The 21,566-nt window shown below is 64.5% G+C and overlaps 3 protein-coding genes and 1 long non-coding RNA gene across 10 annotated transcripts in view; 2 read left to right on the top strand and 2 right to left on the bottom strand.

Annotated features, from left to right (window-relative positions):
• The window catches only part of LAMA5 (laminin subunit alpha 5), a 45,774-nt gene extending 38,912 nt beyond the window's left edge, over positions 1-6,862 (top strand). Inside the window, exons 58-80 of one of the 2 annotated variants that reach the window (XM_038572779.1) lie at positions 468-578; positions 1,343-1,522; positions 1,608-1,756; positions 1,826-1,996; positions 2,084-2,220; positions 2,295-2,448; positions 2,578-2,711; positions 2,785-2,947; positions 3,182-3,325; positions 3,416-3,573; positions 3,647-3,779; positions 3,850-3,993; positions 4,096-4,226; positions 4,312-4,476; positions 4,573-4,705; positions 4,794-4,939; positions 5,007-5,199; positions 5,273-5,437; positions 5,531-5,687; positions 5,766-5,893; positions 5,980-6,073; positions 6,192-6,311; positions 6,436-6,862. In XM_038572779.1, coding sequence (XP_038428707.1) covers positions 468-578; positions 1,343-1,522; positions 1,608-1,756; positions 1,826-1,996; positions 2,084-2,220; positions 2,295-2,448; positions 2,578-2,711; positions 2,785-2,947; positions 3,182-3,325; positions 3,416-3,573; positions 3,647-3,779; positions 3,850-3,993; positions 4,096-4,226; positions 4,312-4,476; positions 4,573-4,705; positions 4,794-4,939; positions 5,007-5,199; positions 5,273-5,437; positions 5,531-5,687; positions 5,766-5,893; positions 5,980-6,073; positions 6,192-6,311; positions 6,436-6,674 — 3,449 coding nt within the window. In that variant the 3' untranslated portion in view covers positions 6,675-6,862. Of the gene's footprint in view, positions 1-467; positions 579-1,342; positions 1,523-1,607; positions 1,757-1,825; positions 1,997-2,083; positions 2,221-2,294; positions 2,449-2,577; positions 2,712-2,784; positions 2,948-3,181; positions 3,574-3,646; positions 3,780-3,849; positions 3,994-4,095; positions 4,227-4,311; positions 4,477-4,572; positions 4,706-4,793; positions 4,940-5,006; positions 5,200-5,272; positions 5,438-5,530; positions 5,688-5,765; positions 5,894-5,979; positions 6,074-6,191; positions 6,312-6,435 lie in introns of both variants that reach the window. The other variant, XM_038572778.1, reaches the window with a different exon arrangement.
• A 115-nt stretch (positions 6,863-6,977) lies between these two features.
• ADRM1 (adhesion regulating molecule 1) lies at positions 6,978-12,893 on the bottom strand. Of its 2 annotated transcripts, none has more exons than XM_038572796.1 (10): positions 12,791-12,893; positions 12,145-12,358; positions 11,516-11,632; positions 9,687-9,810; positions 9,070-9,156; positions 8,511-8,592; positions 8,041-8,273; positions 7,639-7,796; positions 7,408-7,510; positions 6,978-7,205 (listed from the first exon to the last, which is right to left on the bottom strand). In XM_038572796.1, the coding sequence occupies exons 2-10, from the start codon at positions 12,355-12,357 to the stop codon at positions 7,102-7,104; spliced, it is 1,221 nt and encodes a 406-aa protein (XP_038428724.1). In that variant the 5' UTR covers position 12,358; positions 12,791-12,893; the 3' UTR covers positions 6,978-7,101. The 2 variants fall into 2 exon arrangements, with proteins under 2 accessions (XP_038428724.1, XP_038428725.1); XM_038572797.1 differs by having other exon boundaries at positions 8,152-8,273.
• Positions 12,894-13,941: 1,048 nt separating this feature from the next.
• LOC119865576 lies at positions 13,942-15,607 on the top strand. The gene is made up of 3 exons (XR_005378106.1): positions 13,942-14,241; positions 14,634-14,989; positions 15,154-15,607. It is a non-coding gene; the product is annotated as an uncharacterized LOC119865576 (long non-coding RNA).
• A 4,376-nt stretch (positions 15,608-19,983) lies between these two features.
• OSBPL2 (oxysterol binding protein like 2) overlaps positions 19,984-21,566 on the bottom strand; it is a 42,051-nt gene continuing 40,468 nt past the window's right edge. For all 5 annotated transcript variants that reach the window (XM_038572789.1, XM_038572790.1, XM_038572791.1 and 2 more), the window contains one exon: positions 19,984-21,270. In XM_038572789.1, coding sequence (XP_038428717.1) covers positions 21,168-21,270 — 103 coding nt within the window. In that variant the 3' untranslated portion in view covers positions 19,984-21,167. The remainder of the gene's footprint in view (positions 21,271-21,566) is intronic.

Raw genomic sequence — 21,566 nt, 5'->3', positions numbered from 1 at the left:
GTGGGAGTCCTGCTCACCACCTGCTCAGCGTGTGGCCCAGGGAGCTCGGCAAAGACCTGCCGCCCACCCTGGCCTTGTGGGGGACCCCGGGGCTCCAGAGAGGCCGAGAGGGGTCTCTCCTGCTGTCCTGACTGGAGCCCGATGGATGAGAAAGTGCGGGCCGGGGTCAAAGGGCACATGCTCTGCTGCTAGAGCGTCGGTGCGGGCGGCCCCTGGGCAGTGGCCTGGCTCCTCTGAGGCTCCCTTGTGTTACCTGTGGGGTGGGGGGGTGACCATCTGCCGTGGGACCGGGCGGCTGCAGGAGCCTGTCGCTCTGGGGGCCTCCCCAAGCCCAGGGCCCTCGCGTCTGGGGGCCCCCGTCTATGTGCTGTTGGCTTTGGCCTTCCTTCCTGGTGAGGTGGGCGGAGGCGGGCTGTTGGCGTGGGCCGCACTGGGGTTCCTGGGGCTGAGGCTGCCTCCCCCCGCAGCGTGGGCTACCCTCCAGGGCACTGGGACCCAGCTCCGAGACGCCCAGGCCAAGAAGGAGCAGCTGGCGGCCCGAGTGCAGGCGGTGCAGGCCATGCTGGCCATGGACACCGGTAGGTCGGTCCTCGCCCCTGCCCTTGGCCCGTCCCGGGGCGGACAGCTCTGCTCCACGGCCATCGTGCCCGCCAGGGCTCTCCAGCGGGCTCTGAGGGGGGACGTGTTTGCACCCGCGCCGTCCAGAGCAGTGAGCGGCCCCCGCCCTGGGGACCTGCCTCTGCTCAGGAAACACCAAGGTAGCTCCAAGGAGCCGGTGAAGACGGGAAGGGAACAGGAGAGAAATAAAATGGGTTTGGGGGGGCACGGAGAGCGTGCAGCAGGGACGTTTCATCCTTAGAGGTTGGGGGCATTGGGCATGACCTGGCTCCCAGGTAGGATGTCCAAGGGAGGGTACAGTTGGTCGGAGGGCATGAGGTAGAGATGGGAGCCCGGAGGCCATGTGGCTGGAGCCAAGGACCCAGGGGAGGCCTCTGGGCAACGGGTGATGCGCCTGACCCAGGTCCAACCCGTGCAGCCACCAACTCGAGGGTAGGATGTCCCAGCAGGCTTGGGTGTGGGGCTGCAGGGGCTGAGGCAGGGCCGTGGGATGGATGATGGGGGCCGTGGGGGCACAGGGCTGAGCTGACGCGGGTGTGGCCTGAGAAGCTGACACCGGGAGCTCCATGGTGGAGGGAGGACACAGAGGGTGGTTCTTGGGGCTTTCGTGGGATCCGTGGGGGGTGGGCGCCCCTGTTGTGGGACCTCGTCAGGGAGGAGTGGGTGGTCCCCCCCAAGGGGACGTGAAGCTGGAGCGTCCTAGCCTGTGCCGTGCCCGCCACAGATGAGGCGAGCCAGAAGATTGCTCACGCCAAAGCTGTGGCCACCGAAGCCCAGGCCACGGCCGCCCGCGTGCAGTCTCGGATTCAGGACATGCAGAGGAACCTGGAGCAGTGGCAGGGCCAGTACGGAGGCCTGCGGAACCAGGACCTGGGCCAGGCGGTGCTGGACGCAGGCCGCTCAGGTGGGCCCCGGGCGCAGTGCCCCCGACGGCGGGGCGTGGGGGCGGGGTGGCCAGGCTGTCACGTCACCCTGTCTGCCCCCCGCAGTGTCCACCCTGGAGAAGACGCTGCCTCAGCTGCTGGCCAAGCTGAGCCTCCTGGAAAACCGTGGGGTGCACAACGCCAGCCTGGCCCTGTCGGCCAGCATCGGCCGAGTGCGGGAGCTCATCGCGCAAGCCCGAGGAGCCGCCAGCAAGGTGGGTGCGGGGGCCCGGGGACAGGCGCCCGAGGATCTGGGGCGGACACTGAGGAGCCCCCCCCCACAGGTGAAGGTGTCCATGAAGTTCAACGGGCGCTCAGGGGTGCAGCTGCGGGCCCCTCGGGACCTCTCCGACCTCGCCGCCTACACCGCTCTCAAGTTCTACCTCCAGAGCCCGGAGCAGGAGCCGGGCCGGGTCACCAGGGACCGCTTTGTGCTCTACATGGGCAGCCGCCAGGTTCGGGCCGGGCTGGGCCGTGCGGGCGCCGGCTGGGAGCGGGCGGGCTGCGCCGCGTCCCCACCCCGCTGACTCCTGTCGCTACAGGCCGTCGGGGACTACATGGGTGTGGCTCTGCGGAACCAGAAGGTGCAGTGGGTGTACCGCCTGGGGGAGGCGGGCCACGCTGTCCTCAGTGTCGACGAAGATATCGGGGAGCAGTTCGCAGCAGTTAGCATTGACCGGTGGGTGGCCCGGCCCCCTGCGCTCCCCCTGCCGCCCCCCCCCGGCCCGCCCCTCACCCCGCCTCTGCCCACAGGACCCTCCAGTATGGCCACATGTCCATCACGGTGGAGAAGCAGATGCTCCATGAGACCAAGGGTGACACGGTGGCCCCAGGGCCCGAGGGGCTGCTCAGCTTGCAGCCCGACGACTTTGTCTTCTACGTGGGGAGCTACCCCAGCAACTTCACGGTGCGCCTGGCTGGGGCGGGGGCGGCCCTGCACGCCCGTCCTACACACCCCACTCCGCGTCCACCTGCGCTCTCGGCGCCTGCGCCGGGGCTGGGGGCAAGGAGCCCTGACTGTGCCCTGTGCCCGCAGCCCCCCGAGCCCCTCCGCCTTCCTGGCTACCTGGGTTGCATTGAGATGGACACGCTCAACGAGGAGGTGCTCAGCCTCTATAACTTCGAGGACATCTTCGGGCTGGACACGGCCGTGGACAGACCTTGTGCCCGGTACGTGCCGCCAGGGCCAGGCCCGCATCCCCCCTCGGCTGCTCTTGGCTGACCTCTGACCTCTGGCCTGTAGCTCCAAGTCGACCGGGGACCCCTGGCTCACTGACGGCTCCTACCTGGACGGCTCCGGCTTCGCTCGCATCGGCGTGGAGGCTCAGATGGGCTCTTACAAACGCTTTGAGCAGGAGCTGCGCCTCGTGTCCTCCAGCGGCATCATTTTCTTCATGCAGCACCAGGCACGCAGGCCCAGCTGGGTGCACACACCCCTGGCCCCCACCCCATGCTGACCCTGCTCCCCACCCCATGCCGACCTTGCCCCCCTACCCCATCCCGACTCTGCCCCCCAATGCTGACCCTGTCCCCACACCTTCCCCATGCCAACCCTGCCTCCCAACCCCACCCCATGCCGACTCTGCCCCCCCCACCCCGACCCTGCCCCCACCCCATGCTGACCCTGCCCCCCACCCCAGGACCAGTTCCTGTGCCTGGCTGTGCAGAACGGCAGCCTCCTGCTCCTCTATGACTTGGGCACCGGCCTGCAGAAGGCCTCCCCGCAGCACACGCAGCACGAGGAGGTGCAGAGACTGCTAGCCCTGGGCACGGCCAGCAAGGCGGTGAGGCTGGGCTCGGGGAGGGCTGGCGGGCAGCGGGAGGGCCCGCAGGCGCACGCCTCACCCTCAAGGCCTGCACCCGGCGCCTCACAGATCCAGGTGTTCCTGCTGCGGGGCACTCAAAACCGCGTCAGCCGGGTGCTGGTGCGCGTGGAGAGGATCAACGTGTTCAGCGTGGAGCACAACAGCACCCTGGAGCTGGCCGACTCCTACTACCTGGGGGGCGTGCCGCCCGACCAGCTGCCCCCGAGGTGCGCGGGCGGTGCCAGGGTTGGCGGGGGGCGGGGGGCTCTGGGCGGCCGCCCTGACGCTCGCCCCCCGCAGCCTGCGGCAGCTCTTCCCCTCCGGAGGCTCGATCCGCGGCTGCGTCAAGGGCATCAAGGCGCAGGGCAAGTACGTGGATCTCAAGAGGCTGAACACCACCGGCGTCAGCTCGGGCTGCACTGCCGACCTGCTGGTGAGCACCCCCGCCCGGCCGGCGCCCCCGCGGGCCGTGCGGCAGGCCCCTCACCGGCACCCTCCCGTAGGTGGGACGGGCCATGACTTTCCACGGCGACGGCTACCTGTCCCACGAGCTCCCCGACGTCCCGCCCGTCGTGACCCACATCTACTCCGGCTTAGGCTTCCGCAGCACCCGGGACGACGGTCTGCTCTACCACCAAGCGCTCCTGGTGCGTGCACCCCGACCCCGAGCAGCGGCCGCGCGGGGTGTGGGGGCGGAGGGCTGGCGCCCGGGCCCCCGCCTGCTCTGCTGACCCAGCCGCGGTCCCCAGGAGGGGCCATGCCAGGTGTCCCTGCAGCAGGGCCGTGTGACGCTCCGGCTGGTGAGGATGGAGGTGAAAACTCAAAGGAGCTTTGCCGACGGCGCCCCCCACTACGTGGCCTTCTACGGCAACAACACGGGGTGAGCCTGCGCCGCTGGGGCTCCGGCAGCGACGTCCAGGGAGGGTGGGGGGCACTGGGCGGGAGAAACACTGCTCTCCCCGCAGGGTCTGGCTCTACGTGGACGACCAGCTGCAGCAGATGAAGCCCCACCAGGGCCCGCCCCCCGGGCTGCAGCCTCAGCACCCCCCTCGGCTCTATCTGGGGGGCGGTTCCACAACCGGCGACGCGGTCAGCTTCACTGGCTGCATCAGCAACGTATTCCTGCTGCGGTGAGCCTGAGCCGTGGGCGGCACGGGGGGGGCGGGCGGGCAGGTGCCGGGGTGCCCCCACCCTCGCCCCCGGGCTGACCCCGCCACCCTCCTCAGGCCGCTGGGGCCGCAGCGCGTGTTTGACCTGCAGCAGGGCTGGGACAACGTGAACGTGACCTCAGGCTGCGCCCCTGCCCCACGCACCCAGCCCCAGGGGCAGGGGCCTCGAGGACTGTGGGCCGCCCAGAAGGTGGGGCACCTGGAGGCTGGGGTGGGCGGAGCGGTGGGTGGGGGTCGGAAGGCAGCCCCCCACCTTCCTGCTTCCTTCCGCCCCCCAGGCCGGCCGACACAGCCGCCAGCCCCCCCAGGACCCTGCGTGCTCCTCACCCTGGCCCCTCAGCGCCATCCAAGACGCCTACCAGTTTGGGGGCCCCCTGTCTGGTCACCTGGAGTTCACCCGCGTGCCGGCCACCCCCAGGAACGGGTAAGGCGGGGTCAGGTGGGGGGGCGCGGGGTGGCCGCCCTGGCTGACGGCCTTGCTCGGCTTCCAGGTTCCACATGTCGATGCTGGTGCGCCCCCACCTCCCGCGAGGACTCCTGCTCCTCGCGGCCCCCCTCGCAGATGGCAGCCCCTCCCTGGTCCTCTTCCTGAGCCACGGATACTTTGTCGCGCAGACAGAAGGCCCCGGGCCCCAGCTCCGAGTGCGGAGCCGCCAGCGTTCACGGACCAACCGGTGGCACACGGTGAGGAGCTGGGGGTGGGGGACAAGGGCCGGGTCCTGGGCGCTCCCATTCTGACGTCCCTTCCGGCCCGCAGGTGTCTGTGCGGTGGGAGAAGACGCGGGTCCAGCTGACGATCAATGGGTTCCGGGCCCGGGACCAGGAGGGACCCGGCCAGCAGCACCAGGCGGCAGGGAGCCCCCGGCCCCACACTCTGTTCGTGGGGGGCCTCCCTGCCAGTGGCTTCAGCCCCCGGCTGCCAGTGAGAAGCACCTCGGGCCGCACCCCCTCCTCACTGACCCGCCCTCCCCGGCCCCTGGGACCTGCCGCCACAGCAGCCCCTCTGTCCCCACAGGTGGCCGTCGGCAGCTTCAGCGGCTGTGTGAGGAGACTGCGGCTGGACGGACAGCCCCTGGGGGCCCCCACACGGGTGACAGGGGTCACGCCGTGCTTCTCAAGGCCCCTGGAGGAGGGCCTGTTCTTCGCGGACAGCGGGGGTGTCGTCACCCTAGGTCTGTAGGGCGTGGCTGTGCCCTGGGCCAGGCAGGGAGGGGGGGCGCCCGGGCCTTCCTCACCACCCCTCCCCACAGACACCCTGGGGGCCGCTCTCGAGACCCTGGAGCTGGAGGTCCGGCCTCAGACAGCCAGTGGCCTGGTCTTCCACCTGGGCCGGGTGCAGGCACCGCCCTACCTGCAGCTGCAGGTACTGGAGAAGCAGGTAAGTGGTGGGCCCGTGGGGGAAGGGGAAACGGGAGGGGGGGGTGCGGGACAGGGGCTCCCCTCCTGACCTCCCCCCGCCCCCAGGTCCTGCTGCGGGCCGACGATGGCGCAGGGGAATTCTCCACGTGGGTGACGTGCCCTGCAGCCTTGTGTGATGGGCAGTGGCACCGCCTGGCAGGTGAGTTGGCCCCCCTCTCTCACCCCTGCTTTTCTGCGGAGTGGAGTGCCTGGGGGGCCTTGGGGGTGCAGCTGTGGGGCCCCCAGCCCTCCCCATCACATGGAACCTGTGCCCACAGTGACCAGAAGCGGGAACGTGCTCCAGCTGAAGGTGGACACGCAGAGCAACCACACCGTGGGCCCCGCGCTGGCAGCCTCAGCAGATGCCAGACCACCCCTGCACCTCGGGGGCCTGCCTGGTGAGCGCGGTCTCAGCCTGGGGGTGGGGGCCGCCCCACTTTCACCCCACCCTCCTGAGGGCGCGGCCAGGGGGGCACTGGCCGCTGCTCCAACCCGTCTCCCCCTCGTCCCTTGCTCCCCCAGGGCCCCTGAACGCTCAGGTGGGGCCTCTAGCCTACCGCGGCTGCATGAGGAACCTGGTGCTGAACCGGTCCCCCGTCACCTGGCCTCGCTCTGTGGGCGTCCAGGGTGCAGTGGGGGCCAGCGGCTGCCCCTCCAACCACGCAGCAGAGCGCCCAGGGGCCCTGGCTGGGCATCCACTGGAGGGCCGCCCCAGGCAGGCCGGCTCCCACCTCTCGGGGCCTCCTGCCCCCTTCAGCTGAAGTCTGTGTCTATTTATCTGGACTCTAGATTCTACAGGTGATGAGTCTTCTTTCTGGAAATGGTTTTTTTCAACCGGGGTTTTTAATATTTTTTATCTTTCAATTTCATTATGAGATTCCCCCTCCAATTTTTAATAATATGAGAATCTGCCCCGCTTCTAAAAAATTAAAAAGTAACTTCTGTTTAACTGGGTGTTGACGTTAGATGTGAAAGTAGAGCGTTCACAGGCAGAGCGCGACCCCGGACGTGCCCAGGGCGCTCCCCTCAGCAGCTCCCCTCCTGGGCACACAGCAAAACCAGAATTGGCAGGTAAAAGACAAGACCTTTATTTCTCAGCAAGCTGAAATGGAGGTGAGGGCGTGCGCCACCAGCCCCATCACTGAGGTCGCCAGCCGCGAATCCCAACCCCTTGGGGACAGCAGACAATTAATCTAAGCTCATGTCTTCCTCTTCGTCCTTTTTGTCCTTCCCGTCACCCTCCTGCTCGGATCTGGCACTGTTCTGCATAGCTTTGGCAAATGCTTCCACATCTAAAACGCGTTTAAAAACAAGAGGTGACCTTTCTAGACCCTGGCCTGGAACTGCTGACCAAATTAAGGCCCAGGACCACCGAGACCCCACGCCCGGGTGGCCAGCCCCAGGCTGTGCAAACAGGGGAGGCCTTTGAACTATAAGGATTAAGACAAACTCGGCCTTGGTGTGTGTGTGTGTGGGGGGAGGGGGCGCACTCACCGCCCTTGTTGGCCGCCTCCACGGCCTCTGCAGGCAGCCCAAACTGGCACATGAGGGGGCCCAGCTGCCCCGAGGCCAACGCTGCGCTGAACATGCCCAGGGCCTGCAAAGGAAAGCCAGACAGGCCTGAGCCCCAGGGGAGAAGGAGGTGCGGGGGCCAGTCGCAGGGGGAGGGACGCTCAGTGACAAGGAACCACGCTGAAGGCAGGGCACCCAGGCCATAGCCTCTACCTGCTGGAACTGGGGCGAGGTCAGAGTGTTCTGGATCTCCTCTGCTGTCTGCGGCAGGGACTCCCCAGAGGGCAGGTAGGGCAGCAGGCGCTCCTGGACGTCCGCGTTGGCAAGGATAGGTGCCATGATCTCGGGCGTCAGAACACTGGCCAGGTCAACTAAGGCACAAGCACACAGCCATCAGCGGCTCGAGGCCCACACAGACACCCACGCAGGAGGCCAGCCACGGACACCCAAGCCCTGAGGTGTGGCAAGGTGAGGGGAGCAGAGGTGACATACGTGCAGGGCAGCGGCTCAGCCAGGGACATGCTTGGCCCCATGCCTTGGAAAGCCAGCGAGCGAGCAGGAAGGGGGCAGCAGGCACCTTCACCCCCCAGCCTGGAGCCGAGCAGCACGTGTTACCTTGCTGGCCGCCTCCAGGCCCGGCCGGCACGTTCATAGTAGCTAGAATGCTCTGAAGGTCGCTCAGCTGGATGGGCTGGGTTGGGCTGGCCGCCGTGCTGGTTCCATTACCTGAACTGGGTGCGGGGCTCGGGCTGGTCACCGAGGCAGCTGCTGGAGCAGAGGGGGCTGGGGTGGCTCGGGTAGAAGAGGTGGTGGAGGATGGGGTGACTGCTGCCGACTGGCTCCGGGAGCTGGGAAGAGGGAGGGCAGCCATGGAGCGGCCACGCACCCTAAAGGCGCCCACAGAGCACGTCGGTCCCGCTGCCAAGGTCCTTGTGTTGCCAGGAATCCAGGAACGGTCTAGACCCCGAAAAGGACCCTCCCCAGAGGTCTTTTTTGTCCTTCCATACCTCCTATGTCCAGTCTCCCTGGAGGAGGGGAGGCCTGGGGGCACCCAGGCGTGGTGGGGGGCAGAATACGAGGCTCACCTGGATGAAGAGCTGCTTGCTGGAGGCCCTCCACTCCCCAGTAAGCTGGCCAGGCCTGGCCCGGTCAGGGCCCCCAGCCCACCTGCAAGGAGACAGGAGTTCAGATGCCACACCCTCTCCCTGCTGAACACCCTGTGCTAAAACCAAGGGACGAACAGGGACGAGTGGTGACCACAGTGGGCTGCGGTGCTGGAGTAGTGACTGCTCACACCTCAGCATTCTGGAAGCTTATTTTGTAAGTAAGATCACTAATGACACACTGAGGTCCAAGGTGACACGTGGTCCAAACCTGGGAGAGTGCCGAGTGTTTTCCTTCCGCCCAAGAAACACACCCCTCCCGGCCCAACAGCAGGTGGTGGCGGGCAGGACCCCCAGAGTGAACCGGAGGGCCCCAGGCAGGAGCCTCACTCCCAGGCCAGCTGTGCTCCCCCTACCCACCGGCCTGAGGACAGGGGTCACTCAGAGCCAACGAGAAGCTTAAGAGGAAAAATTCAAATCCCCAGGCAATCTAACTGAAGGCCATCCACTCTAACAGGCCCGCAAGGGCGCGTGCACTTACCCAGTCCTCCAAGGCCAGCAGGTCCAATCAGCTGCATGAGCTGGCTGTGGCTCATGTTTCCCAGCAGGCTCTGCAAACCGCCCTCACCTGTAAGACAGAAGGTGCTCAGACTTGGGGCTTGGTGCTCGGGTCAACACCTGCAGGGAGCACAGGGATTCTGGGGGCTTCTGATGAGACAGTGCGCGCGTGTACGCGCGCGCACACGCGCACACACACACACACCCCTGGTACGTAGCGCCTGAAAGGAGCCAACAGGGTAGAGCTCAGACACTGCTCTATCACCAAGAGATGGGCGGGTGGGGGTGGGGGGCCTGACTTGGAAGTGATAAGAAACTTCTACCTTAGAAGCCTCCATTTCCACTTAAAAACAACCACGCTGGGGACACCTGGGTGGCTCAGGTCAAGGTCCCAGGATGGAGCCCCACATCCAGCTCCAGGCTCAGGAGGGGATTTGCTTCCTCCTCTACCCTCTGCCCCTCCCCCATTACATGTGCTCTTCATAAATAAACAGAATCTTAATAAAGAAATGAAAAACCAAACAACCAGACTGCACATTCAGGGGTCCACGTCATTGACATCTACGGACATGCCAGCACATTCTGGAAGGTGATCATTACCGCCCAGTGCAGAAAGCTCATGGCCGCCACTCCCGCTGGTCCCCAAGGCTCCAGGCATGGGAGGGTTGTTCAGATACTCGTTGACCTTCCGGCAATGCTCCTCGTCCTGATCCGTCTTGGGCTCCTGCGGGGGGAGGACAGGACCACAGCTGCAGCCGAGAGCAGCCCACCACCACTGAAGTAGCTAACAGACCGGCGAGGCTGACAGGTGCTTCCCTGTCCACAGCCACACAGCACCCAGCGGGCCCCGCAGGGCTGACGGGAACAGCAGCCCGACCATGTCACCGATGCTGGGGCAACGCTCGGTGTGAGGATGGGGAGATGAAGGCACCGAGCACCCAGTCTGCACACAGCAACGCCTCCTGGGCCTCCAGAATCTGCTTCTTCACACAACAGTCTAAAAGCCAGGAAGCCTTCCTGGGACCCTTTTATCACAGCACTGCCCACGAACCAGCCCCCACCCGGCCCTTCAGCGTTAGTTGGAAACTCAAGAAAGCCCCTGGCAGGCACGCAACTCTAGCACCTCGGGGTGTGGGCTCGTCAGGCAGTGTGCTGTAGGTGGCCCCAGAACCACGAGACAAAGCGCCCGTGACCGAGCACACCCCGTGGGTCTGCTGGGGGCCACAGACACAGCAGGGGGACCGAACAGAGTCCCCCACCCCAGGGCAAGGCTAATGATGAGCAAAATCAGGAAGAAAAAATGAAGGGCCAGTGGAACATTGCCCGGCAAAACCTTGGAGAAAAAACTCATGCCCCCCCTCCCCCCCGCCCCGCCCCCGGTCTGTTTGCAAATGAAGTTTTATTGGACGGCAGCTGCAAGATCCTTACTCCCGTCTAGGCGGCTCGCACGCTACTGGGCAGCGTGGGCAGAGGCAAGCGTCCTGCCCTGCCCCCGGAGAGAAAACTTTTCTGCCTCGCTCCAGAACCACCGTCAGAACTGCAACATGCCCACGACATGCCCACGTATGCCCACTTCTAACAAGTCACTTCTGGGTTTTAACACAGAGATTCCCCTGCAGCCTTGGCATAAAGTTACTCTTCAACACGCTGCCTGCAACAAAATGACAAATGGGGATGGAAACAAGTCCAACCCCGGAGAAGGCACACTTGACTGCAGCTGTGGGCACCAGGGAGCCCTGGTGCACTGACCCCTGGAGACCCCCCAAAGCACACAACTGGGGTGGAGGAAAGGCAAAGCTCAGAAACATTTGGGAGAGAACACTCCATTTCTGTAAAAAAAAACACACCAAGAACACCACACACAGTCACCCCTGCTTTTGCTCGCAGGTGCTCGTGGCCCAGGGTGGGGGAGGGGGGCTGAGAGACCAGCACAGCAGATGCTCTGCACCCACCGACTCAGCCACACTGGGTCCCCCCCCCACAAATCACTCTCATTGGTCTGCCAGGAATTCTGGATCCTACACGGGCACCAGGAGCGCAGCCACAAGTGTGTGGACTCTGGGAGGGGCCCCCAAGCCCCCCCCACCAGGAGACACCGGAATTCTCAGGGTCTGGGACAATCACGCTCCGACGGCATCCACGTCTCGTGAAAACGAATTCCACCAACCAGGGAGCTTCTTTCTCACCTGATTTTATTTTTTAATATTTTATTTGAGAGAGAGTCAGAACACAAGCATGGGATGCGGCAGAGGCAGAGAGAGAAGCAGACTCCTGCTAAGCAGGGAGCCCGACGCAGGGCTCCGTCCCAGGACCCCGGGATCATGACCTGAGCTGAAGCAGATGCTCGAGGGACTGAGCCCCCCAGGCTCCCCTTCTCATCTGACTTTACGACGAGAAAATGCAGAATGCAAATAAGACGTCTTATGTACCTGCATCCAGAAGAACAGCCGTTTGGACCCTGCCTTGAACTTGAGCACGTACACCCTCCCGCTGGGGCACTGTGGCACGCGCTTGAACTCACAGTCGTCAGGGAAGATGATCAGGTCCTGCCAAGAGCCACACGTGAAGACGCAGTTAGAGTCACAGACGCGCACGCCGCTGAGCCCCGAGCCCCCCAGGAAACACGCTGGCTCCCAGGTCCGGGGGGTGCACCGGGCGCAGGGCCGGGGAAGCCGGGGCTGATGCGCCCACCACAGCCCTGCAGGCCGGGCGAGGGGCTCACAGGGCCCAGCAGGGAAGGCGGGCGTGCAGCTTTCCAAGCGTTTTTAAGAAACGTCTTGGGAACGATGCTCAAAAACGAGTTAGAAGTTGACTCTGCCCTGCTCTTGACTAACAGGTGAGTCTGCAGAACAAAGACCGTGGAACGAAACAGCCGCTCGGGGACCGGCCCAGGCAGCACCCCCGGCGCCCGCTCCTCAGTCTCGGGTGCACAGAGCCTCCCAACACCCTTAGCTCGGCAAAGCGCAGACGCGGGCACCAGGCATCCCACGGACGCGCTCCACGTGCGGCCCCGGCTCGGCTCCGCCACCACCTGCCGCGCCGCCGCCGCGACACTCACGTCCTCCACGTTCCCCGACGTCCTGTCTTTCCAGCAGAAGTGGATGAGGGAGTCATCCGTCTGCTGAATGTACACCAGCCCTTTCCGCTTATCTGGGGTGACGGTAGTTCCTTTGAGTGACATTTTTCCCGCACGAAACTCCACCAAGTACTTGTTTGAGGACCCGCGGGAGCCGGGCACCAGGCTTGGAAAGAGCGCGCCTGAGGTCGTCATCCTGCAGGAGCGGCGGCGAGCAAGGCGGTCAGGGTCAGGGTCAGGGTCAGGGCCCGCGCCCCCGCCCCCGCCCCCGCCCGCCCCGGCCCAGGACCACCCCCCGGTCCCCCCGCCCCCCCGCACGCCGGCTGCCCGGCCCGGGCCCGACAACTTCACCAAGTCGGGCGGCGCGGGACGGGGCCTCGCTCGCCGGGCAGGGCAGGGGCGCGGGGGGCACCGAGGCACCGAGGCACCGAGGCACCGAGGCCGCCCCCGCCGACGCGCCCCCGCCCGCGGCCCCAGGCGTCGCGCTGGGCGGACGGGCCGGCACGGCCGCGGCGGACCCCACCGCCCGAGGGCCGCCTGGAGCCGCCCCCCCCGCGGGCCAGACCCCGCTCCGGACCCCGACCGCGCAGCCCCGCCCCGCCGCCCCGCCGCCCCGCCGCCCCCGCACCTGCCCGCGCCGCGACTCGGCCGAGAGGCGCCGTCCGGGCTCGCTCTTCCTCCTCAGCGCCTGCCGGGCCCCGCCGGAAGTGCGCCCTCGCCCCGCCCCTCCCGCCGCTCTCGCCGCCGACTGGGCAGGCTCGGGGGCGGGGCCGCCGCGGGGCCGCCGGCGATTGGACGGGGCAGCCGTCCATCGGCCCGCCTCGGCCCGCCCCGCGCCCGCGCTCCCTTCCGGCGGAAGCGCGGGCGGGCGGCGCGCGGCCCAGAGCGGCTCCTATTGTTGCTGTGTCATAGGGGCGCGGCGGCGGCCCCTGGCGGCGGCGCCTGGAACAGCGGGGCGGCCGCCGACCGAGCGGTGGGCGTCGGAGTCGCTCCCCCAGCGCCGCGGGGGCGCCGCGGGCCGCGAGGGGCGTCCCAGGCCCACGAACAGCGGGCGCGGCAGGTCCCGAGACTTCCGGGGACGGCGCCCGGGGCGGGGCCGGGATCTGAGGTCCCCGGGGCCCTGGACTCGGGGACAGAAGTGCTGCCCCTGCCCCCCGACCCCGACCCCGACCCCGACCCCGACCCCGAGACGGCAGCGCTGCGGGGCGGCCCCGCGCTCTCCCCCGGGGGCCCCTCCCCCCACTCCCCCCGGGGTCCCCCTCCCCCATCTCCCCCGGGGTCCCCTCCCCCTCTCCTCCCAGGGTCCCCTCCCCGCTCTCCCGGGGGTCCCCTCCCCCACCTCCTCCCGGGGTCCCTTCTCCCCATCTCCTCCCAGGGGCCCCCTCCTCCATCTTCCCCGGGGTCCCCCTCCCCCATTCCCCTCCCCCCCAGTGTGGGAGCCCTGCCCGCTCTCCCCCGGGGTCCCCTCCCCCCTCCATCTCCCCCGGGGTCCCCTCCCCCCTCCATCTACCCCGGGGTCCCCTCCTCCTCTCCTCCCGGGGTCCCCTCCCCCCATCTCCCCCGGGGTCCCCCTCCCTCTCTCCCCCCATCTCCCCCGGGGTCCCCCTCCCTCTCTCCCCCCATCTCCCCCGGGGTCCCCCTCCCTCTCTCCCCCCATCTCCCCCGGGGTCCCCCTCCCTCCCACCCCCCATCTCCCCCGGGGTCCCCCTCCCTCTCTCCCCCCATCTCCCCCAGGGTCCCCCTCCCTCTCTCCCCCCATCTCCTCCCAGGGGGACAGTGCTGGTGTGAGGCCCCCAAGGCTCATGTGTGCTCCGCGTGGGAGGAAGCGGAGCGGTGGGTGAAGCCCCGCCAGGTGTTGGCCAGGAGGCCTGGAGCCCTGGCTGCTGAGCCCCCGGGTCCGTCCTGCCCCTGCTGCCAGTTCTCGCAGGCACCAGGTGGGCACAGCCAGCCCCTCCAGAGGCAAGGCCACCAGGCGCCCGCCCCCGCCGCCTGCCAGTACCATCTGCGCCCTTCCGCAGGCGTAAACCTTGGCGTGACCCCTTGGCGGGACCCTTCCCGTAGAAAGCATCCAAGTGGAAGGTAGTTTCTATTTGGAAGACTTACTGGGGCTGGTAACACGTGGGGCTGATGCATTTAATTTCTACATAATGTTCTGTACCTAGTTTGAAGCGCAACCACTTTTTTTTTTTTTAAGATTTATTATTTATTTTAGGGCGCGAGAGACCGCGGGGCAGGGGAGGGCCTGAGGGAGAGGGAGCCCCAAGCGGGCCCTGCTGGGCCGGACCTGAGCCTGAAACCAGAGCCAGCTGCCCCCGCTCAGCGCCCAGGTTCTGTAGCCATTGCCTTGTGATCTAAAGAATCACCAGTGTCGCTTTGTGCTAGAAAACATTGCTGTTTTTCATTAAAACTGTTGTTTATGTTAATAAGTAATGAGGTGGCATGAGGTGCGCTGACTCTTCTTCATTTCCCAGGAAGGTAAACACCCGCAGGGCAGACCCAGACACACGAGCTCCGCGGGGCCCGGCTCATTCCTGAGACCCCGGGTCCCAGAGCCCGTGACAGCGAGCCCCCGGTGCCCCACGCTCCGGGAAGTCCAGTGGCCGCCTGAACACGGGCCAGCAGGCGGGTGGCACTTCAACGTCAGGGGAAGTTAGAACGCTGCCCCAGGAGGCCGCGGGAAACCAGCTCTGCAGACCCTGGGAGTGAGCTCCCGGCCCAGCCCGCGGCCTGCAGGCCCCCCAAGCACCCCTCTCCTCCAGCCGGGGGCCCGTGTCTGAGGCCGGCCCCCCACAGATGTCCGGCCAGGACAGTGGCCACAGGCAGACAGGTGGCCGTGGCCCCCGGGTGCGCCCACCTCCGGCTGCGGGGCGGCGGGCAGGGCACGGGGACCACGGGCGCAACTGGACGGGCGCAGGACACGTGCCCAGACGCGGCACCAAAGGGGTACAGCCGCGGGAGGCACGGGAGAAGAGCCCACGCCACTATTCCTAGGAGAAGGCAAATTGAAACGTGACGAGAAGGCTGGGGACAGAACGTGACAGTGCTGGGTGCTGGGGACACAGCGGCACAGCCACCTGACGACACGGTTTGGAGGCAGGTTTTGCTTCTTTAAAGATTTTATTTGACGGAGACCGAGAGCCTGAGCCGGGAGCCCACGCGGACGCGATCCCAGGACCCCCGGATCACGAGCTGGGCCGGAGGCAGACGCTTCGCCGGCGGAGCCTCCACGTGCCCCGGCAGGCGGGTTTTGCTGCCGTCTGTCTGTCTTTCCTTGTTTCTTTCCTGTCAGCGATCCTTTCTTCTTGGGGGGAATCGGAGGCACAGCAAGGGCGAGAACTGCCCCGTGGCTGGGCACACGCACCCCTCCGGCCGTCAGCACCCAGCGGGCGGGCGCACGCTCACAGCCCGAGGACCTGCTGCCTGGGGGGCCCGCCCCCGCCCCACCCCTGCCCCCACCGCTCCAGCGTCGCAGGAGTGCCCTGCCCTGCCCCCCCCCCCCCCCCCGCAACGGCAGAGAACTTCTTTCCATTTTTTTTTTATTGTGGTAAAATATACACGACATGAGCGTGACCACCTTAACCCTCGTGGAGCGTGCCATGTGCTGGTGGCAAAGACGCCGCGACGTGCAGCGGCGCCACCGTCCGCCTGCAGAGCCCCGTCACCTGGCACAGAGCCGCCCCCAGCCCCGTCTGCCCCCAGCCCCGTCCCCCCGCCCACGTGCTGTAAGTGGAAGCCCGCAGCGCCGGCCCCTGGGCTGCCGTGTCACCCAGCACGACGTCCTCGGGATGTGCCCGTGCGGCCGCGGGTCCCCGATGCCCGTCCTCCAGGCTGAGCAGTAGCCCCTCGTAGGCCGAGATCACACTCACCCCCCCGGCGGACCCCTGGGTGGCTCCTGTGATTCAGCCACGGTGGAGGACGTGGCCGTCAACCTGGAAGTGCGTCTTCAGGACTTTGCTTTCCACTCTCTCGGGCACAGAACCACAGTGGAGGGAACCCCTGGGGGGCCCAGCGGTTGAGCGTCTGCCTTCGGCCCAGGGCGAGGTCCTGGGGTCCCGGGATCGAGTCCTGCATTGGGCTCCCCACAGGGAGCCTGCTTCTTCCTCTGCCTGTGTCTCTGTCTCTCTGTGTTGCTCATGAATAAATAAATAAAATCTTAAAAAAAAAAAAGCCCACAGTGGAATTACTGGCTCATCGGGTAATTCTATTTGTAATGTTGTGCGGAACTGCCACCCCGTTTCCCACAGCAGCTGCGCCCTTTGAGGTTCCAGCAGCGCTGCACAGGGTTCCAATGCATCCACACTCCCGCCAGCTCCTGGGTTTGCTTGTTTTCCACACTTGCCATCCTCGTGGGTGTCAGGTGGGATCTCACTGTAGCTTTGATTTGCATTTCCCACGTGGTTAGCGATGCCAAGCATCTTTTCAGGGGCTTGTGGGCCCTGTGTGCATCTTCTGTGCAGAAATGCCTGCTGGAGCCTTCGGCCTCTTCTTGGATCAGGTTCGTTTCTGTTTAGTTTTAGAGTTTCTCTGCCTATCCTCGAGGTCAGTCCCCTACCAGACGTCAAAGGTGTATTTTCTCCCATTCTATGGGTTGCATTTTTTTACCCGATGATAGCGTCTGATGCACCAACATTAAGTTTCCGCCTGTGCCTTCGGTGTCCTACCCCAGAAATCACTGCCAAGTCCAACGTTGCTAAGCTTGTGCCCTGCACTTTCTTCTAAGAGTTTTACGGTTTTAGGCCTTTGACCCACGTGGAGTTAATGTCGTAGGAGGTGTGAGGTCGGGGTCTGGGTCCCCCAGCACTATCTGTTGAAGACACTGTCCTTTCCCCCTCCAATGTTGTTGACATCCCCGTCATCTCACAGTATAGGAACTCCTGTCAAGTGCACACAGGGTAAGCTTCACCACAAACAAGGGCCAATCCCACTTCCTCCATTTACCTGCGTGAAACCGGGGGCAAGCTCACCTTCCTGCACCCCCTTTTCCTCCTCTGCTGGTTGGACTGGGTGGTAAGCTCCCCAGACAGGAGGTCTGGCTCCGGCAGCGCCGAGGGCCCCGCGGTCCCGGCATCAGACACGGCAGCTGTGGAGGAGCCTGTGCACCCTGGGGGCTTTGCCGTCTCGTGGACCAGAGCCACCGCAGCAGCTGTCGGATGGAGGACTGTCTCCGCTCAGCTCATCCTCCCGGGAAGTATGTAGCTGCTGGGCACCCAGGACGGCAGCCAGGCAGCAAGGACTTCGAGGCAAACACACATGGTGTTCCGGGCATTTCAATGCTTTCAGCAATTGGCTCTGATCCCCGGGAGAGGAGAGAGATGGTCGCTCAGGGCTCCCCACTGCTCGGAGAACACGGGCCCCTTCACCCATCCCGTGTGCCTGCCCAATGGTGTCACAAGTGTTCCCTGAGCCCCCTGTCCACCATGACCAGCAGTTTTCTGGGACAATCCATTAACTGGGCCAATCCTACAGAGCCCGGGGACTCATCTGTAGCCGATCTGCAACCCTTTTCAGAGAGGCCAGAACAGCTGAGACAGTGAAAAATTGTTCAGTGCAAAGCAAATGTCAGCTACAACTCATTTTCAAAGAGATGTGTATTTGGAGCTAGGGTTTAACATTTACCTTCAGAGAGCCGCACCAGTCCCCCCCAAACAATCTAAGAGTGGTTGATTCTGTTTATACAGATGGGCGCTGCCAGTTATTACATATTATAAAAATAAATGCATCTCACTAGCGCATGTTCTTGCCTGACATTTCCACGCGGCACCGACAGGATAAACAGTGCTGAGGACCGGCCGCACACACGCTCGGCAGGAAGGGGGGCCGGTGTCTGAGCCGCTGCCCGCTGCGGGGACGCCGTGGCCCTCTACCAGCGGTGTGACCCAGGACCGTCTGGTTCCCAAAGCGGCAAAGGAACGGTACAACCACGCAAGGACGGACCGTCCAGGAAACTCAGCAAGACATCAAAAATGCTCTTTTCACTTTGCAAAACCCTCACGCCGAGAATGCAGAGGCCAGCGAGTCCCTGAGTAGCGCCCTCTGATCGGGGACGCCGCGCTTCGCACCCACAGCGGACCCGGAAAGTCCTCTGGAAGACGTCGGAAGGTCTGGACGTTGCGCCCGGAGAAACCAGGCCAGGCGGGAGGTCGGTGCTGACTCTGCCCCGGGCCCACCACCTCCCTGGCCCCTCCGTGCTCCGTGGACGCTGGCGACTGGTACAGCCAGGAAGTCACCATCTCCCAGTGTCTCTCATTCTGGTCTGACTGCCTGACCCCCAGGGACCCACCAGGACGCAGCAAGCAGATGGCATGTCCTCCACAGCCACCGCGAACGCCTTCCACGGAGGGGGGCTCCACGCTCAGACACGAGGCCGCCAGGGCCGCCCCTGACCCCTCGGCTGCCGCGCCTGCTGGGTCTGACATCGGGCCCCACACCGGGCCCCACACCAGATGTGCATCTGGCAGCTCCTGGGCCGGCCCTCCCACAAGCACGGGCATCGTGAGCCTCGCGGGTGGGGTCTGAAGGGGATGTGGCGGCCGAGAACACGGGAGCCCTGGGAGCTGCTCCTCAGGGGCGCCCTGCCTGCGGCCACTCGGGCTGCCACCTCGTTGGGAGGGCTGTGCCAACACTCCCACGTGGCCGCCACCTTCCCAAGGCACCGTGTCTGCGAGGAGGGGCCCTCTGGACCCTGCGGAGACGCAAGTGCTTTGGCTGGTTATGGATTCGGTGGCAGCGTCGTGTGACAAAATGTGGTGGCGTCCCTGAAGGACCGGGGCCCGCTTCTCCACGGCCTTCTCCTGAGCACGAGCCATGGCCGAGCCATGGCCAAGCCGGTGCTGGTGATGCCCTGAGCCTGGCCACTCCAGGACAGACTGTGCCAGCCCTGGGACCCAGATACGACCGTCGGTCCCCAACATGAGGCGGCCTGTGAAGTGTGGTCAGCGCCACGGGGCCCCGTGACATTAGTTTACACTGTACATGAGACAGACTTCAAGACAGCATCTGTCTGTCCATGGCTAAACCTCCAGTGGCTCTTCACAAATGTGCACCGAGTCAAGGGACGTGTCAATGAATCCTAACTTTAAAGGGGACCAAAACCAAAATATCAAGTTTTGGGGGGAGAGTGTGCTCGACTTTTCATTCTCTGTGGGCGTTCTAAGCCACAATATTACTCTAAAAGGCTCCTGGGCCCTTGTGGCAAAGCCATGATGACATCACGTGGCCGAGAAGGCCATAGCATTCTGCAAGGGTCAAACCCGTAGGTAGCAGGTGTGTGTTTTTAAAATGCATTTTCTACTGAAAGACTCTTACAGGCCAGCATCTGACATCTGAGATGAGAAGGGAGACCAAGTGGAGGCAGTAACTTTACGTGTTAGCATCTGCAAAAACAGCAGTTTAAAACCTGCTAAGCCGAGTGACAAGGGCCTGGCAAACGTGCCCGTGTGGCGGTGGCGGTCGGGCGCCTGTGGAGCAGCCCCGGAACCCCGACCTCACTGGCGGACCCACGAGCACAAACCTCGCTGGCCAGCCACTGGTGCCACCGAGAAACAGACTCGTTTCAACAGAAGTTGTTAAAATGCCCTAAATACTGTCATTTAAAATGTGCCCCAGGCTGTGGCCTCCAGCATTTTCAGCTTGCCCTCCCTCGTGGACAACGAGCCGGCCACAGCCACGGGCACGGCCACGGGATTCCCCCTCCAGACCCCCGGATGCGCCAAGATCTCGTCTGGCTCCGCTCTGTCCCCGCCGAGCAGATGCTCTCGGTTCCACTGAACACCTTGGCTTCGGGTTTCCAAAGCTACAAAGTCAAGCCTTCGGAACAGGTACTCGCTTTTAAAAGTGGTTTAATTACAAATGTGATGCTGAAGCCCGGGCACGCACTGAGACACCCTCTCACGGAGAACCCACCCCTCCATACGTCCGACCTCGCGCGTGTGCCTGAGTGTGCAAGTGTGCCCGCGCGCTCAGCTCTGCCGTCTGTGGCGGCGACGTTTCTACAGAAAGACCACAGTCACTTGACAAGGTGTTTGCTAAAATGGACATACGCCTATTTTTTGTTAAATAGCTTTAATTCCGGGCTGTGAGCAGACTCTGCTTCGGACCCTCCCGCGGCGCACACCCGCCGTGACGTGCATGCTGGGGAGACGGGGACGGGACAGCGCCGCGGGCCCAGGTGGAAGGCTGCAAGCAGTGGCTCCCACTCTGCGACCGGGCGTGGCCCGCAGGGACTACGAAGCCCCGGTGCGAGAGGAGCAGACGGGGCCAGAGCCTGGGGAGTTCTGTCAACAGCCCTCAAGGCTCCTGGCCGCCCTAGGGGTCACGGTAATGCTTCATTTGGGACAGTATACAATTGGTGATTAATGCATATCTTGCTTTTCGGCAAAATACTATTCAAGTACTTTTAACTTAAATATTTTAAAAGTAATCTTTACATTATTGAAGATTGGTAAAAAATACAGAATCTGACAACTTTTCATTTCATTCAATCTGATGCTTTGAAAATCTTCACTCCCGTATTAACCATAATTCAGGAGGCAACTCCTGGCCTGTACAAAACTCTTCGAAGGACTTTTCTCAAGATCCGTCTTCCCCTGTTACTGTTCAAATTCACATCAGTCTCAGAAAGCCTGTGCCCGCGTTACAAGGAGGACATGGAGGGGTCTAGGACTACAGGAGCCCCTCTGGTCACTGCATCATGAACGGAGGAGGAGGAGGGTGCGGTAAGCCACACACGCCCAGCCCAGGCCCATCACGTGAGGGGACCGCAAAGGATTTTCCTTTCCACCCTTAACGAGCACATGATGATCCCAAGTGAAGCTTTATGAAGAGGCTGCAACAGTAGTAAAATGTTTGGCAATCAAAAGTTAATTAGAATAAAATCCTCCACCGGGGACGGTGCTGTCGCCACGAACACAGTCGCTGGAAAAGCTGGTCTCTGCTGTGAGCGGGGCTCGGAGCAGCCACGTGATGGAGTCCAGCCTCTGGTCCCGGGCCCGGGGCCCTCCAGCCCCTCAGTAGATATCCGGGCAGCGTGAGAAATTCCGCTCAAAGTAACCCCCTGTGTACAACCAGTCGGGAGTTCCCGTGTGCGGGTTGCTGCCCTGGTGGAACCACCTGCAACACAGAGGCGGCGCTCAGGAGGCGGCGCGGTCAGGGCCCACTCCCTCCGAGGGTGACGGGTTCCCACGGCAACACGCGGCCCCGCGGCCCTGCGGCCCTGCCCGCAGCCAGGGCTCAATCACCTTCTCCCTCGGGGGCTCTCCCGTACCCACCAGGCCGCTGTCCACTTCCCGGCCAAACCTCACGGATTCAACAGGAAACACGCCGGGCCATCAGCGAGCCCGGTGGCAGTCGGCTCAACAGCACCTGCGCCTCTACAGCGCGGCGCTCCCCAGGGCCGGCATCTACCT

Source organism: Canis lupus, chromosome 24 (assembly GCF_011100685.1).
Source record: "Canis lupus familiaris isolate Mischka breed German Shepherd chromosome 24, alternate assembly UU_Cfam_GSD_1.0, whole genome shotgun sequence".
NCBI classification, from domain to species: domain Eukaryota; kingdom Metazoa; phylum Chordata; class Mammalia; order Carnivora; family Canidae; genus Canis; species Canis lupus.
Note: the sequence above shows the minus strand (reverse complement) of the source record. Positions and strands in the feature narration are given on the sequence as shown.